This window comes from Gouania willdenowi, chromosome 15 (genome assembly GCF_900634775.1).
Source record: "Gouania willdenowi chromosome 15, fGouWil2.1, whole genome shotgun sequence".
Lineage (NCBI taxonomy): Eukaryota > Metazoa > Chordata > Actinopteri > Blenniiformes > Gobiesocidae > Gouania > Gouania willdenowi.
This window is the reverse complement of record NC_041058.1, coordinates 4,994,542-5,011,362: the sequence shown is the minus strand read 5'-3', so window position 1 is coordinate 5,011,362 and position 16,821 is coordinate 4,994,542. Positions and strand designations below refer to the sequence as shown.

The following is a 16,821-nucleotide window of genomic DNA, read 5'->3' as shown; positions in this document are numbered from 1 at the left end:
CAGGAACCCCTTAGGTGATGGGTAGGGCTAGGATTAGCGGTTAGGTTTAGGGTTACATAGGGATAGGTTAGGGTTAGGTTTGCTGTTACTTTATCTCGATGAAACCCCCTGAACGGTTCTGGACCGTTCAGTTTGGTATGGGGAGTCAAAGGCAGGGCACGGGCCAACGCATGGTACTCTGTTCCGTACACCGTTCATCAAAGAGTTTGTGAAGGTGCATCAGTGTTGGCAGTGTCTGAGACGTATTCAGAGACCAGAAGTGGGTAGACTGGATGTAGTCAGCCACAACGTTGCCTGCTTGGCAAACCCTGGAGAAAGACTATGTACAAGTAAGATGGAAATGAGCATGGGATATGGGTGTGCAGTGCAGAAATCATTGGGTCACACATACTTGCACACACAAACACATACACACACACACTGCAGTGCAAAACATTATTTATTTCTAATCTTTGATTCTAGTTGTCTAATGTCTCTGTAAACATCATGTAATGATTATATTTCATTTTTAAAGGCTAATTTTGACTAAATCAGACAAACATGATTTAATTTTAAATAGGTTTTATTTCAAGTGCATCTAATCTGACTGAGATCATTTGTAAATCAGTTTTTTATTTATAGGGAAACACGTGCTGCAGCAGAAAGAGTTAAAAACAACATAAATATATTATGAAAAATTTAATTCATGTATAAAAAAAAAAAAAGAATCTATGAAAAATGGCCGAATCAAACTAGTTTTATAGTTTTAGATATAGTTTTAATTATTCTTTAATATAATTATTCTTAATTAGAAAAAATATTTTTCCTTGTGAAAGGACCAAAATGTGGAAAATCATTGTTTCTAATGATCAAAACCAAATAGACAGTAAATAACAGTAACTACAGTGACTAATGCTTGTTCCTACGTCATCCATCTATGCCACATGTGAAACCCAAGGCCCGGGGGCCAAATCTGGCCCGCTCGAGAAAGTAAAAATTATAGAAAAGAAAAGATGAATTGTTTTGTAAATGACCAAAATCTGATATTTTCTTCCAATTATTCCACGAAATATCCCCAAATTCCCAAAGATCAGGTAAATTTAAGTTCAGATCATGCAGGGACTGATATATATCTACATATTTTATCTTTTATATGTAGAAATGCAAACCAGGGCACAATAATGTTGAATTTTCTCTTTTTCCACCTAAAATCTGTGGCCCACTTAAACTCTGACTGGTTTGTTTTTGGCCCCTGAACTAAAATAGTTTGACACCCCTGATCTATGCTCTGCATTTATGTTAACAACATAGTTTAGACATCCAATCAAAATGTGTAAAAAAACAGCTTTAGAGAAAATTTCTCTTTTCTTCATTGACACCTTGAGCTTAAGTTTTGTTTGAATTTATGCTTCAAGACCTTTTCCATCGAATGGCAGAGAAAATAGCGTGGATGAAGTAGAGAAGAATGGCCACGTAGCACATCACCTGCAAACACAGGCAGAGGATTATTATATATCATACACCAAGGATAAATACTACAGTACAAAAATCCATCCTTAAAAACTGTAAATCAATCCAGATCTGTAATGATAGAATAGTGTTGGATGCATGTTTTCTTCTTACCACTGCTGCTATGTCGAGTCTGTAGATTTTGAGAAGTGGGTCTATTGGTAAAGGCTTAACAATTTCACCGTAGATATAGGTGATAAAGGCCAGATCCACTCCTGCACTCAGGTAGAAAACTGCTGCCAAAAAGTGAAACCCCACATCCTGCAAACACGGAGAAATCAGAGTCAGCTGTGATGAGGTCAGTGTAGATGATATAGATTTAAGTCATTTATGAATAAAAAGGAGAAGCAAATGATTTAGTATGTTCCTTTGGACTTTAATCAGAGCGTCCTATATTGCTCCTTTGTCCTGTTAGCATAGCAACAATAAATCGAGAGAAAAAAAAGATGTAAAAGGTTGAAATTGCCACTCAAAGGTTTGTTTTATCTCTCCCATAAACACTGTGGGGTCTGACGTTCCTTTATATCAGTGGTTCTCAAACTTTTTAGCCCGCAACTCTCAAAATAAACGTGCCAGAGACCGAGGACCCCCATTAGAACAGTCATGTGGAGACAGGGTCATCTATAAGGGGGAATAAAAGGGAGAGATTTTTGGGGTCCATCCATAAGGTCAGCAAAATGATGGTCCATTGTTCTATGAATCTGTGATAACCACATTTATTTATTTATTTATTTGAATAATATCCACTATTATCCAGGAACGTTTATTATTATTAGTATAGTATATACAGTAGTATATGTATATTCTTGTTTTAATTGCAAATAAAATGGGTTAAAAGTTATCAAAAACTGTGTTGAAAATGAATTTTAAAACCACAGACATTGGTTAAAAATTGCAAATTATAGTGGCCAAAGACAGACAGAAAAAATGGTAAAAAGGGTTCTGAGTGTAAATATTGAAACAATTAGTAGGAACAATTAGTTTAAATTGGCAAATAATGGGCATGGCAAATTGTGAATGTGGTTAAATTGGAAAAAATAAGCATGAAATATGGTGAAAAGAGGTTAAAAGTGACAATAATGGGTCAACATATGCAGCATTAGGTGAGAAAAGTGGTGTAAAGGGTTTATAAGTGCCAAAAATGTCTTGAAAGTGAAGAAATGTGCAGAAAAGACATTGAAATTTGATGGAGAAGTGGCAGAAATGAGAGTAATGTAGCAAAAATGCATTAAAAGGAGCAAAAATATGACAAGAAAAAGTGATGAAAATAGGTTAAAATATGGAAAGTTCCGTGTAGTTGCAGAGAATTGGTAAAAAAATAAGCAAAAATTGTTCAAAAAATATTCTTAGTTTCTTAAAGGCATCTGGTGTCTCGCGATCCTAAATGGGGTCCTGACCCCAAGGTTGAGAACCCCTGCCTTAGACAGATTCATGGAAGTGTTTTTTCCTTCATTCTTACTGTAATTTCTTAAATTTCTCCAATAGATTACTGTGATGAAATGACTTCCCAACACATTTAGGGTGTTTTCATTCACTGAAAGTCGTGGCAAAAATAACTGTGGATGTTTATTTCGGGCGTTTACACCAAAAAATCTGAATTCTACCGAAACTTGAATGTCTCCCAGAGTGAGGTGATATCACGGGGAATACTGGGAACAAACTAGAACAAAATAATAGTGTCAACCCAATCACTTTCTTTCTTGTCTGGAGAAGAAACGCAAGAAATCACGTTAAGAATGAAGGAAAAACTGTCACGATGGGGTTTTATTTTGGAGGGCAGGCAGGAGATCGTGGACTCCCTTCCAGCAGCTTTCTCCTGCTGATTGGCCTCCAGCTGCAATGGATTAGCTGATCAGTATAAATGTGGAGGCTTGGGGTCACTTCAGTGCTGGGACATTGCTACTTGCTTCGGGCTGTGACTATGGTTCTTGGGTTTACTTTATGTTGTTTTTCTCGTTTGCCTCCCTGGACTGACCATGCCTGTGACTACAATAAATTCTGGTAAAATGCACCTGAGCTTCGCCTCCGTCCCTGCATTTGGGTCTGCACCCACACATGCCCGTGACAGAATGTCCCAGCCCTCAGCAGACCCAGCGGGACCTTTGGTGGATTTTGCTGAGATGGACCTGGCAGAAAGAACTGCCTACTGGCAAAGCTACCTTCTGGAGGCCAGGGAGGAGCTGTTATATGGATGGGAGGACGAGCCTGTTAGGGATCGCTACTGGGGAACTCGACTGGCTTTGGGAGGACCCCGGAGCCTACAACGAGGTAAAGGTCGGTCGAGAAGGAAGGGTCAGCCCCGCCAGTCTCCTAGCTCCCAGGCTAGCGTTCCTGTATCTCCTAGCGTCCTGGCTAGCGTCCCTGTATCTCCTAGCGTCCAGGCTAGCGTCCGTGTATCTCCTAGCGTCCAGGCTAGCGTCCCTGTGTCTCCTAGCGTCCAGGCTAGCGTCCCTGTGTCTCCTAGCGTCCAGGCTAGCGTCCCTGTGTCTCCTAGCTTCCAGGCTAGCGTCCCTGTGTCTCCTAGCGTCCAGGCTAGCGTCCCTGTGTCTCCTAGCGTCCAGGCTAGCGTCCCTGTGTCTCCTAGCGTCCAGGCTAGCGTCCCTGTGTCTCCTAGCGTCCAGGCTAGCGTCCCTGTGTCTCCTAGCGTCCAGGCTAGCGTCCCTGTGTCTCCTAGCTCCCAGGCTAGCGTCCCTGTGTCTCCTAGCTCCCAGGCTAGCGTCCCTGTGTCTCCTAGCTCCCAGGCTAGCGTTCCTGTGTCTCCTAGCTCCCAGGCTAGCGTTCCTGTGTCTCCTAGCTCCCAGGCTAGCGTTCCTGTGTCTCCTAGCTCCCAGGCTAGCGTTCCTGTGTCTCCTAGCTCCCGGCTCCCCGCACCCGGCCGCCGCCTGCCCAGCCGCCGCCAGTGCCGGCTCCCCGCACCCAGCCGCCGCCTGCCCAGCCGCCGCCAGTGCCGGCTCCCCGCACCCGGCCGCCGCCTGCCCAGCCGCCGCCTGCCCAGCCGCCGCCAGTGCCGGCGGCTCCCCGCACCCGGCCGCCGCCTGCCCAGCCGCCGCCAGTGCCGGCGGCTCCCCGCACCAGGCCGCCGCCTGCCCAGCCGCCGCCAGTGCCGGCGGCTCCCCGCACCAGGCCGCCGCCGCCAGTGCCGGCGGCTCCCCGCACCAGGCCGCCGCCTGCCCAGCCGCCGCCAGTGCCGGCGGCTCCCCGCACCAGGCCGCCGCCTGCCCAGCCGCCGCCAGTGCCGGCGGCTCCCCGCACCAGGCCGCCAACGTCGCCGCCAGTGCCGGCTCCCCGCACCAGGCCGCCAACGTCACCGCCAGTGCCGGCTCCCCGCACCAGGCCGCCAACGTCGCCGCCAGTGCCGGCTCCCCGCACCAGGCCGCCAACTCCCAGCTCTCTTGTCCCGTCTGAGCCCTCTTTGCCGGAGGTCTTCCCGTCTGCCTCGTCTGAGCCCTCTTTTTCGGAGGTCTTCCCGTCTGCCTCGTCTGAGCCCTCTTTGTCGGAGGTCTTCCCGTCTGCCTCGTCTGAGCCCTCTTTGCCGGAGGTCTTCCCGTCTGCCTCGTCTGAGCCCTCTTTGCCGGAGGTCTTCCCGTCTGCCTCGTCTGAGCCCTCTTTGCCGGAGGTCTTCCCGTCTGCCTCGTCTGAGCCCTCTTTGCCGGAGGTCTTCCCGTCTGCCTCGTCTGAGCCCTCTTTGCCGGAGGTCTTCCCGCCTGTCCCGTCTGAGCCCTCTTCGCCGGAGGTCTTCCCGCCTGTCCCGTCTTCGCCCGGCCCGCCGGTCTTCCCGTCTGCCTCGTCTGAGCGCTCTTCGCCGGAGGTCTTCCCGTCTGCCTCGCCGGCTCCGCCTCATGGGAGGCCGCCGGACTCCTGGCCCCCTGCCTCGCCGGCTCCGCCTCATGGGAGGCCGCCGGACTCCTGGCCCCCTGCCTCGCCGGCTCCGCCTCATGGGAGACCGCCGGACTCCTGGCCCCCCTGCCTGCTTGCCTCGCCGGCTCCGCCTCATGGGAGGCCGCCGTACTCCTGGTCGCCAGCTTCGCCGGCCCCGCCTCATGGGAGGCTGCCTTTACTAAGGGTTAGACCCTCCTCCGGGCCCCCGTCCGCCCACCCTGGTTTGGTGTTTATATGGGTTAATTTTTGGTTTTGGAGCGTTTGGAACCCGCTCCTTAAGGGGGGGGCTATGTCACGATGGGGTTTTATTTTGGAGGGCAGGCAGGAGATCGTGGACTCCCTTCCAGCAGCTTTCTCCTGCTGATTGGCCTCCAGCTGCAATGGATTAGCTGATCAGTATAAATGTGGAGGCTTGGGGTCACTTCAGTGCTGGGACATTGCTACTTGCTTCGGGCTGTGACTATGGTTCTTGGGTTTACTTTTTGTTGTTTTTCTCGTTTGCCTCCCTGGACTGACCATGCCTGTGACTACAATAAATTCTGGTAAAATGCACCTGAGCTTCGCCTCCGTCACTGCATTTGGGTCTGCACCCACACATGCCCGTGACAAAAACACTTAATAACATGTTATAAACCCATTCATATACAGTATGACAGCTGATCAGTTGTTCCCTGTCAGTGTTAAACCTTCTTCTTTTATTACGTGTTTAACTTGTATGGAGACGATGTTGCTTACATGTTCACATGTTTTTAATATTATATATATTATATATGAGCGAGTCTCACCAGTGAGGGCCAGACGCTTCTCTGATTTCCTCCGGTGATGAAGATGAAAAACCACAGCGTCGTCCCCACAAAGCAAAAGATGGACACAAACATCACCCAACCCAAAGGGTTAGGGTCGTGGACCTCGGTCGATGCCACCAGGATCCACACCAGACCACCAAAAACCTGAAGTGGTAAAAAGAACAGAAAGAGATTCATTTCAGTGAGATATTGTATTTATGCTTATAGATTAAAAATGACAGCGTTAAAAAAAAAAGTTACAAGTGAGTGTTTTCTACAAAACCCAAAAAAAGAATCAATGATTTAAAATGCCTTTCCTTTCTTTTTTTTTCTTCTTGAAGGTTGACAACTTATAACATGACAAACTCATGGCCCGGGGGCCAAATCTGGCCCTTTAGAGCAACCAATTTGGCCCACAGGAGAAAGTAAAAATGGACAAAGAAAACATGAATTATTGTTTAAATTATCAAATAATCCAGTAGATCTCTCAATACCTACACATTTACAAATCCAATGACAATCTACAATGTTTGCAGGGTTCACACTTTTGTACGCTTATATCACATGAGGGAAGTTATTTTTAAACTCAAATTGTTGAAAGAACTCTCAATTTTCACAAAATCCAGCAATTTTCCTCAAATTGTTCTTCAAAAATTCATCAAAAGATGATCACAAAATAATAAAATCTACTTATGTGACAGCCGCCAAACAAATTCCCGAAATGTTTGATTTAAGAAGTTGGAAGGAATATAAAACCCAACACACACAGTAACAACAAAAAGATTCCAAAAATACATACACCAAAGGAGAGAAAAATACACAAAATGACAGAAAACACTTAAAATGACTCCAAAAATACAGTAATTGACACAAAAAAGACAGAAGATACACAAAATGACTGACAAAACAGAAAACAAAAGCATTAAATATCTTCTTTACCAGATTTACACAGTTATCAGTGAAATGTCATGGAATATTCCAATAGTATAAATTATATCTTTGGTTAACATTTTGTTTCTAATATTTTATTAAATCCTCGCAGCACGACTTCAAAAAAAAAAAAAAATCTTTTTATCAAAGTGAAAAACAAAGAAAAAAATAACAAAATATTCAATAAATTATTCCAATGCATTATGATTTTCTTATTATAAATATTATTAAAATACAAACACAGATTGGTCTCAGAAATAAGAGATGCTCAAATCAACTTTACAGCTTTAGAGTTTTGTTTAAAATGACAGACACACACACACTATTTCAGATAAGAGACATTTTAAAAATAATAGCGCGTTTTTAAACTGTTCCCATGTAGTTTTGAGTTACAAACTTCTTATATTTTACAATCACAGGTGTAAAACAAACATTAGATGAGATTCAAAGCCTTTATTAAGCAAAAAGCTGATGCTGAATTAGAGCTGGGCAATTTTGCCTAAATAAAATTTCAGTAATGATTTTATTTTTCAGTGCACTTAAAAATGACTGCAGACATCAGATATATTGTCAAAAGTGCAACTTAATTGCTGTGATTGTCCTCAAGAGTTAAAATGCATAAAACAATCCCAAAATAAAAAGTAAATGAGGCTCTGTCACAAGCTTTAACCCAGGTTTCAGAAAAAGTGCGACAGCAACTTCACAGTAGCTTCAATTTTCTGATTAAGAAATCAGATAATTTCATATTTTATAACATACTGTATAACATTAAAATTAAAAAAAATAATAAACTCTTCTCTTAGCATCTCAGCATAGTGTGAATAAATCATTAAACATGCCTGTGGCACACATATAGCCTACTCAAAGGGTAAACACATGTAAACAAAGAGGGGGCTGGCTCACATCGTGTTACGGTAACCCACAAGGACAAAATGTGAAAAAGTCCAAAAAAACTGTGGTGAGAAAAAAAAATAATAATAATAATAATAAAAAATAATAATAATAATAATAAATTATAAAAATAATATTAAATATATATATATTTATTATTATTTTTATTTTTATATATATATATATAGGAAATGCCATTAAAACATATCTGTAGCTATTAAAGTAGCATTAGCGCCTAGCTAAACATAAAACAAGAGGAGCAGCTCTGAATAAACGGGAAAAACTGTTTATCAGTGAAAGGACAGTAGTTTATGCAAATGTATAAGATGTCCTCTGCTATTTACTGCTGTTTTTGAGTTGTGTGAGATTAATATGAAAACTATAGTCATTTGTCATAATACAGTAGGGTTAGGAACCGGAAGTTCTTTCACGGTCTTCATTCAAACGTAGAAATGAAGCGTTCATACAGCCCATTGTCTGCTGTTGCTGTTTTTTTTTTCCTTTTCAATCAATAATTAATGAATAGAAAAGCTGATATAAGTTATTAGCTGTAATAGTTTGATTGACACTTTAACCAGTCCATCGCCACCTCTCATCTCCTCTGCTCTACTTGTTAACAACACTGATCAAACACTAACGTCTGACTACAACCTTTACATGCAGAACAAGGTCGAATCTTATCTGATCAGAGGTTGTTCAGGTGAGGAGGAGGAGGAAAAAGATGCTAACCTGAGGCAAAAGTGGGAAAAATTGAGAAAAGCAAGAAGATCCTTTGAGTTAGGAGCTCAATAAAAAGTTAGAAATAGAATAACAAGAAAGCTGTAAACTACGTCCTTGTTGACATAATCGGGAAAAATAAACAAACTCACAAACTCAGGAATGAAGAAGATGTCAGGAAAGGTCACGAAGATCTTTGCGCCCGAGGGCAAAATATCACCTGAAGTGGTGGAAGCCATAGTCCAAACACAATGAGTGTGTGTGTGTGTGTGTGTGTGTGTGTGTGTGTGTGTGTGTGTGTGTGTGTGTGTGTGTGTGTGTGTGTGTGTGTGTGTGTGTGTGTGTGTGTGTGTGTGTGTGTGTGTGTGTGTGTGTGTGTGAGATTTCCTCAGGAATGAAATGTGTAACCTAGCTTATTCTGATATTTAAAGGCTGTTTTTTTCTGCCTTTCCTTCCATCCTGCACCTCCCTCTGTGTCTCCTCCACTCCACCTACTCATCATTTGTTTATGAGCCACTATGAACGTCAGCGAGACGTTTATCTGTTCACACACAAAAGGTATTGTGATGCAGGTCATTGGAAGCATAAAGATGTAAAAGTCTAGAAGGATTTGCAGATTTATGGTTTTATTGTTTAGCTTTAAAGCTTGAGACAGAAACATTTTTATCAGATGAAAAAATCTGGCCACTTCAGAACTCTCCAAGATAAAATAAATGAACATGTGAATACCAATGTGTTTGTAATTTCAACAATTTTCTGGGAGAAGTGGTGCATTATCTGACAGAAGCGCAGGGGTGCCAATATTTTTGGCCATGAATGCACAACTTATTTATTTGGTAATGTAGACAATTATTTATGTTTTTTTTGTCCTTTTAACTTTGTCCTACGGGCTGAATTGGATTGTCCAAATGGCCGTATTTGGCCCCCAGGCCTTGAGTTTGACACGTGTCATTAAATAAAACCAAATTTTATTGCAATCTGAGCTTCAGTGTCAAAGTGCATTTTGTAAATTTTGCTTTCAGTTTTGTTAAGCTCCTCCCCTCTAGCCGCTCAAAGGTGAATCCAATTAATGATTACCTCCATTGATTATTTAAGCCAGGTGTGTCTGAATAGAAGGTTCTTGCTGGTATTTTGTCTTTGATTTTTGGAGGGAAGTGTGATAAAAAAACAGAAAAATAAATGAAATTAGTGAAGTGTGTAAATATACTATATGTACTGGTATATTTAAGTACAAGCACTCAAGACTCTAACTACAAATCATGGCTTTTTACATTTCTCACCATTGTGAACGACAATCTTCTCAATAAAATCTGTTTTCCTTTTCTCGGTTAGAACGATTGGAGCAGCCGTAAAATACACAAAACATGGACATTTTGATGATTTCAGACGGAAGATTCTCACGCTAAATTCTGATGGAGAGCAGAATTTAGCGCGCTCGCTTTGTCGCGTGAGTGACGTCACGTGAATCAACAGAGCAGGCCATAGACATAAACAAATTCTATTGGCTGATCCTAACAACAGCTCTAGGGTACGTTCAATAGCACAAATGTAGCAGACTCCCGTCAGCATGCGGAATTTATTTTACTCTGTAACGGAATCTATTTCAAATGGAGCAAAGTACAGTTACTTGAACAAAACGTATTAAGTAAAAGTAAAATTACAGATTTTTAAAAAGTACTCAAAAAAGTAAAAGTACACAAAAAAGCTACTCAATTACAGTAACGAGAGTAAATGTAATTCATTACTTTCCACCCCTGGTAATAAATCATTTGTTAGCAAAATGTGGACGTATCACTTTTATTATACAACATTGTGTAAAAGGTCACATGATGATGGCTCTGAATTAAAAAGGCCTTTGTTTAGCTAACGTGCTCTTTGATTCTAGTTGTCTAATGTCTCTGTAAACATAATGTAGTGATTATATTTCGTTTTTGGAGGCTAATTTTGACTAAATCAGACAAACATGATTTAATTTTAAATAGGTTTTATTTCAAGTGCATCTAATCTGACTGAGATAATTTGTTAATAATTTTATTTAAAGTTAAACACATGCAGTAGCAGAAAGAGTTAAAAACAACATAGATGTATTGAATATATGAAAAATTTAATTCATGTAAAAAAAAAAAAAGAATCTATGAAAAATGTGCAGATCAAACTAGTTTTATAGTTCCATATTTTAGATTAAGGCTTTAATTATTTTTTTAAAATAATTATTCTTAATTAGAAAAAAATCTTTTTCCTTGTGAAAGGACCAAAATGTGGAAAATCATTGTTTCTAATGATCAAAACCAAATAGACAGTAAATAACAGTAACTACAGTAACTAATGCTTGTTCCTACGTCATCCATCTATGCCACATGTGAAACCCAAGGTCCGGGGGCCAAATCTGGCCCGCTCGAGAAAGTAAAAATTATAGAAAAAAAAAAGATGAATTGTTTTGTAAATGACCAAAATCTGATATTTTCTTCCAATTATTCCACAAAATATTCCCAAAGATCAGGGAAATTTAAGTTAAGATCCTGCAGGGACTGATATATATCTACATATTTTATCTTTTAAATGCAAACCAGGGAACATTAATGTTGAATTTCCCCTTTTTCCACCTGAAATCTGTGGCCCACTTAAGCTCTGACTGGTCCGTATTTGGCCCATAGTTTAGACATCCAATCAAAATGTGTAAAAAAAAAACAGCTTTAGTCCAGAGAAAGTTTCTCTTTTCTTCATTGACACCTTGAGCTTAAGTTTTGTTTGAATTTATGCTTCAAGACCTTTTCCATCGAATGGCAGAGAAAATAGCGTGGATGAAGTAGAGAAGAATGGCCACGTAGCACATCACCTGCAAACACAGGCAGAGGATTATTATATATCATACACCAAGGCTAAATACTACAGTACAAACATCCATCCTTAAAAACTGTAAATCAATCCAGATCTGTAATGATAGAATAGTGTTGGATGCATGTTTTCTTCTTACCACTGCTGCTATGTCGAGTCTGTAGATTTTGAGAACTGGGTCTATTTGTAAAGGCTTAACAGCTTCACCGTAGAGGAAAGTCATATAAGCCAGATCCACTCCTGCACTCAGGTAGAAAACTGCTGCCAAAAAGTGAAACCCCACATCCTGCAAACACGGAGAAATCAGAGTCAGCTGTGATGATGTCAGTGTAGATGATATAGATTTAAGTCATTTATGAATAAAAAGGAGAAACAAATGATTTAGTATGTTCCTTTGGACTTTAATCAGAGCGTCCTATATTGCTCCTTTGTCCTGTTAGCATAGCAACAATAAATCGAGAGAAAAAAAAGATGTAAAAGGTTGAAATTGCCACTCAAAGGTTTGTTTTATCTCTCCCATAAACACTGTGGGGTCTGACGTTCCTTTATATCAGTGGTTCTCAAACTTTTTAGCCCGCAACTCTCAAAATAAACGTGCCAGAGACCGAGGACCCCCATTAGAACAGTCATGTGGAGACAGGGTCATCTATAAGGGGGAATAAAAGGGAGAGATTTTGGGGTCCATCCATAAGGTCAGCAAAATGATGGTCCATTGTTCTATGAATCTGTGATAACCACATTTATTTATTTATTTGAATAATATCCACTATTATCCAGGAACGTTTATTAATATTAGTATAGTATATACAGTAGTATATGTATATTCTTGTTTTAATTGCAAATAAAATGGGTTAAAAGTTATCAAAAACTGTGTTGAAAATGAATTTTAAATCCACAGACATTGGTTAAAAATTGCAAATTATAGTGGCCAAAAACAGACAGAAAAAATGGTAAAAAGGGTTCTGAGTGTGAATATTGAAACAATTAGTAGGAACAATTATTTTAAATTAGCAAATAATGGGCATGGCAAATTGTGAATGTGGTTAAATTGGCAAAAATAAGCATGAAATATGGTGAAAAGAGGTTAAAAGTAACAATAATGGGTCAACATATGCAACATTAGGTGAGAAAAGTGGTGTAAAGGGTTTATAAGTGCCAAAAATGTCTTGAAAGTGAAGAAATGTGCAGAAAAGTGGCAGAAATGAGAGTAATGTAGCAAAAATGCATTAAAAGGAGCAAAAATATGACAAGAAAAAGTGATGAAAATAGCTTAAAATATGGAAAGTTCAGTGTAGTTGCAGAGAATTGGTAAAAAATAAGCAAAAAATGTTCAAAAAATATTCTTAGTTTCTTAAAGGCATCTGGTGTCTCGCGATCCTAAATGGGGTCCTGACCCCAAGGTTGAGAACCCCTGCCTTAGACAGATTCATGGAAGTGTTTTTTCCTTCATTCTTACTGTAATTTCTTAAATTTCTCCCATAGATTACTGTGATGAAATGACTTCCCAACACATTTAGGGTGTTTTCATTCACTGAAAGTCGTGGCAAAAATAACTGTGGATGTTTATTTCGGGCGTTTACACCAAAAAATCTGAATTCTGCCGAAACTTGAATGTCTCCCAGAGTGAGGTGATATCACGGGGAATACTGGGAACAAACTAGAACAAAATAATAGTGTCAACCCAATCACTTTCTTTCTCATCTGGAGAAGAAACGCAAGAAATCACGTTAAGAATGAAGGAAAAACACTTATCGTATCCATTAATAACGTGTCATAAACCCATTCATATACAGTATGACAGCTGATCAGTTGTTCCCTGTCAGTGTTAAACCTTCTTCTTTTATTAAGTGTTTAACTTGTATGGAGACAATCTTGCTTACATGTTCACATGTTTTTAATATTATATATATTATATATGAGCGAGTCTCACCAGTGAGGGCCAGACGCTTCTCTGATTTTCTCCGGTGATGAAGATGAAAAACCACAGCGTCGTCCCCACAAAGCAAAAGATGGACACAAACATCACCCAACCCAAAGGGTTAGGGGGGTCGACCTCGGTCGATGCCACCAGGATCCACACCAGACCACCAAAAACCTGAAGTGGTAAAAAGAACAGAAAGAGATTCATTTCAGTGAGATATTGTATTTATGCTTATAGATTAAAAATGACACCGTTAAAAAAAAAAGTTACAAGTGAGTGTTTTCTACAAAACCCAAAAAAAGAATCAATGATTTAAAATGCCTTTCCTTTCTTTTTTTTTCTTCTGGAAGGTTGACGACTTATAACATGACAAACTCATGGCCCGGGGGCCAAATCTGGCCCTTCAGAGCAACCAATTTGGCCCACAGGAGAAAGTAAAAATGGACAAAGAAAACATGAATTATTGTTTAAATTATCAAATAATCCAGTAGATCTCTCAATACCTACACATTTACAAATCTAATGACAGTCTACAATGTTTGCAGGGTTCACACTTTTGTACGCTTATATCACATGAGGGAAGTTATTTTTAAACTCAAATTGTTGAAAGAACTCTCAATTTTCACAAAATCCTGCAATTTTCCTCAAATTGTTCTTCAAAAATTCATCAAAAGGTGATCACAAAATAATAAAATCTACTTATGTGACAAACAAATTCCCGAAATGTTTGATTTAAGAAGTTGGAAGGAATATAAAACCCAACACAACACACACAGTAACAACAAAAAGATTCCAAAAATACATACAAAGGAGAGAAAAATACACAAAATGACAGAAAACACTTAAAATGACTCCAAAAATACAGTAATTGACACAAAAAAGACAGAAAATACACAAAATGACTGACAAAACACAGAAAACAAAAGCATTAAATATCTTCTTTACCAGATTTACACAGTTATCAGTGAAATGTCATGGAATATTCCAATGGTATAAATTATATCTTTGGTTAACATTTTGTTTCTAATATTTTATTAAATCCTCGCAGCATGACATCAAAAAAAAAAAAAAAAATTCAATAAATGATTCCAATGCATTATGATTTTCTTATTATAAATATTATTAAAATACAAACACAGATTGGTCTCAGAAATAAGAGATGCTCAAATCAACTTTACAGCTTTAGAGTTTTGTTTAAAATGACACACACACACACACACACACACACACACACACACACACACACACACACACACACACACACACACTATCTCAGATAAGAAATATTTTAAAAATAATAGCGTGTTTTTAAACTGTTCCCATGTAGTTTTGAGTTACAAACTTCTTATATTTTACAATCACAGGTGTAAAACAAACATTAGATGAGATTCAAAGCCTTTATTAAGCAAAAAGCTGATGCTGAATTAGAGCTGGGCAATTTTGCCTAAATAAAATTTCAGTAATGATTTTATTTTTCAGTGCACTTAAAAATGACTGCAGACATCAGATATATTGTCAAAAGTGCAAGTTTATTGCTGTGATTGTCCTCAAGAGTTAAAATGCATAAAACAATCCCAAAATAAAAAGTAAATGAGGCTCTGTCACAAGCTTTAACCCAGGTTTCAGAAAAAGTGCAACAGCAACTTCACAGTAGCTTCAATTTTCTGATTAAGAAATCTGATAACTACATATTTTATAACATACTGTATGACATTAAAATTAAAAAAATAATAAACTCTTCTCTTAGCATCTCAGCATAGTGTGAATAAAGCATTAAACATGCCTGTGGCACACATATAGCCTACTCAAAGGGTAAACACATGTAAACAAAGAGGGGGCTGGCTCACATCACGCTACGGTAACCTACAAGGACAAAATGTGAAAAAGTCCAAAAAAACTGTGGTGAGAAAAAAAATAATAATAATAATAATAAAAAATAATAATAATAATAATAAATTATAAAAATAATATTAAATATATATATATATATATTTATTTTTATTTTTATATATATATATATATATATATATATATATATATATATATAGGAAATGCTATTAAAACATATCTGTAGCTATTAAAGTAGCATTAGCGCCTAGCTAAACATAAAACAAGAGGAGCAGCTCTGAATAAACGGGAAAAACTGTTTATCAGTGAAAGGACAGTAGTTTATGCAAATGTATAAGATGTCCTCTGCTATTTACTGCTGTTTTTGAGTTGTGTGAGATTAATATGAAAACTATAGTCATTTGTCATAATACAGTAGGGTTAGGAACCGGAAGTTCTTTCACGGTCTTCATTCTTCATTCTAACGTAGAAATGAAGCGTTCATACAGCCCATTGTCTGCTGTTGCTGTTTTTTTTTCCTTTTCAATCAATAATTAATGAATAGACAAGCTGATATAAGTTATTAGCTGTAATAGTTTGATTGACACTTTAACCAGTCCATCGCCACCTCTCATCTCCTCTGCTCTACGTGTTAACAACACTGATCAAACACTAACGTCTGACTACAACCTTTACATGCAGAACAAGGTCGAATCTTATCTGATCAGAGGTTTTTCAGGTGAGGAGGAGGAAGAAAAAGATGCTAACCTGAGGCTAAAGTGGGAAAAATTGAGAAAAGTAACAAAGATCCTTTAAGTTAGGAGCTCAATAAAAAGTTAGAAATAGAATAACAAGAAAGCTGTAAACTACGTCCTTGTTGACATAATCGGGAAAAATAAACAAACTCACAAACTCAGGAATGAAGAAGATGTCAGGAAAGGTCACGAAGATCTTTGCGCCCGAGGGCAAAATATCACCTGAAGTGGTGGAAGCCATAGTCCAAACACAATGAGTGTGTGTGTGTGTGTGTGTGTGTGTGTGTGTGTGTGTGTGTGTGTGTGTGTGTGTGAGATTTCCTCAGGAATGAAATGTGTAACCTAGCTTATTCTGATTTTTAAAGGCTGTTTTTTTCTGCCTTTCCTTCCATCCTGCACCTCCCTCTGTGTCTCCTCCACTCCACCTACTCATCATTTGTTTATGAGCCACTATGAACGTCAGCGAGACGTTTATCTGTTCACACACAAAAGTTATTGTGATGCAGGTCATTGCATTCACGTGGAAGCATAAAGATTTAAAAGTCTAGAAGAATTTGCAGATTTATGGTTTTATTGTTTAGCTTTAAAGCTTGAGACAGAAACATTTTTATCAGATAAAAAAATCTGGACTCATTGCTGGCCACTTCAGAACTCTCCAAGACTTTGTCTTCAGTCATTTTTCGGTGCTTTTTGAAGTGTGCTTTGGGTCATTGTCCTGCTGGAGGACCCATGACCTCTGACAGAGACCCAGCTTTCTGACACTGGGCCCTACATTGTACCCCAAAAGTCTTTG

General features: G+C 39.3%; 2 protein-coding genes across 2 annotated transcripts; both read right to left on the bottom strand.

The window, feature by feature from the left end:
* Positions 1-544: 544 nt before the first annotated feature.
* LOC114477030 (myelin and lymphocyte protein-like) lies at positions 545-9,127 on the bottom strand. Its single transcript, XM_028469068.1, has 4 exons — positions 8,843-9,127; positions 6,153-6,317; positions 1,603-1,749; positions 545-1,464 (listed from the first exon to the last, which is right to left on the bottom strand). Exons 1-4 carry the CDS (start codon positions 8,927-8,929, stop codon positions 1,390-1,392), a joined length of 474 nt encoding a protein of 157 aa, XP_028324869.1. The 5' UTR covers positions 8,930-9,127; the 3' UTR covers positions 545-1,389.
* Positions 9,128-11,299: 2,172 nt separating this feature from the next.
* Positions 11,300-16,452, bottom strand: LOC114477124 (myelin and lymphocyte protein-like). The gene is made up of 4 exons (XM_028469237.1): positions 16,183-16,452; positions 13,456-13,620; positions 11,665-11,811; positions 11,300-11,526 (listed from the first exon to the last, which is right to left on the bottom strand). The coding sequence occupies exons 1-4, from the start codon at positions 16,267-16,269 to the stop codon at positions 11,452-11,454; spliced, it is 474 nt and encodes a 157-aa protein (XP_028325038.1). The 5' UTR covers positions 16,270-16,452; the 3' UTR covers positions 11,300-11,451.
* Between the last annotated feature and the right edge of the window lie 369 nt (positions 16,453-16,821).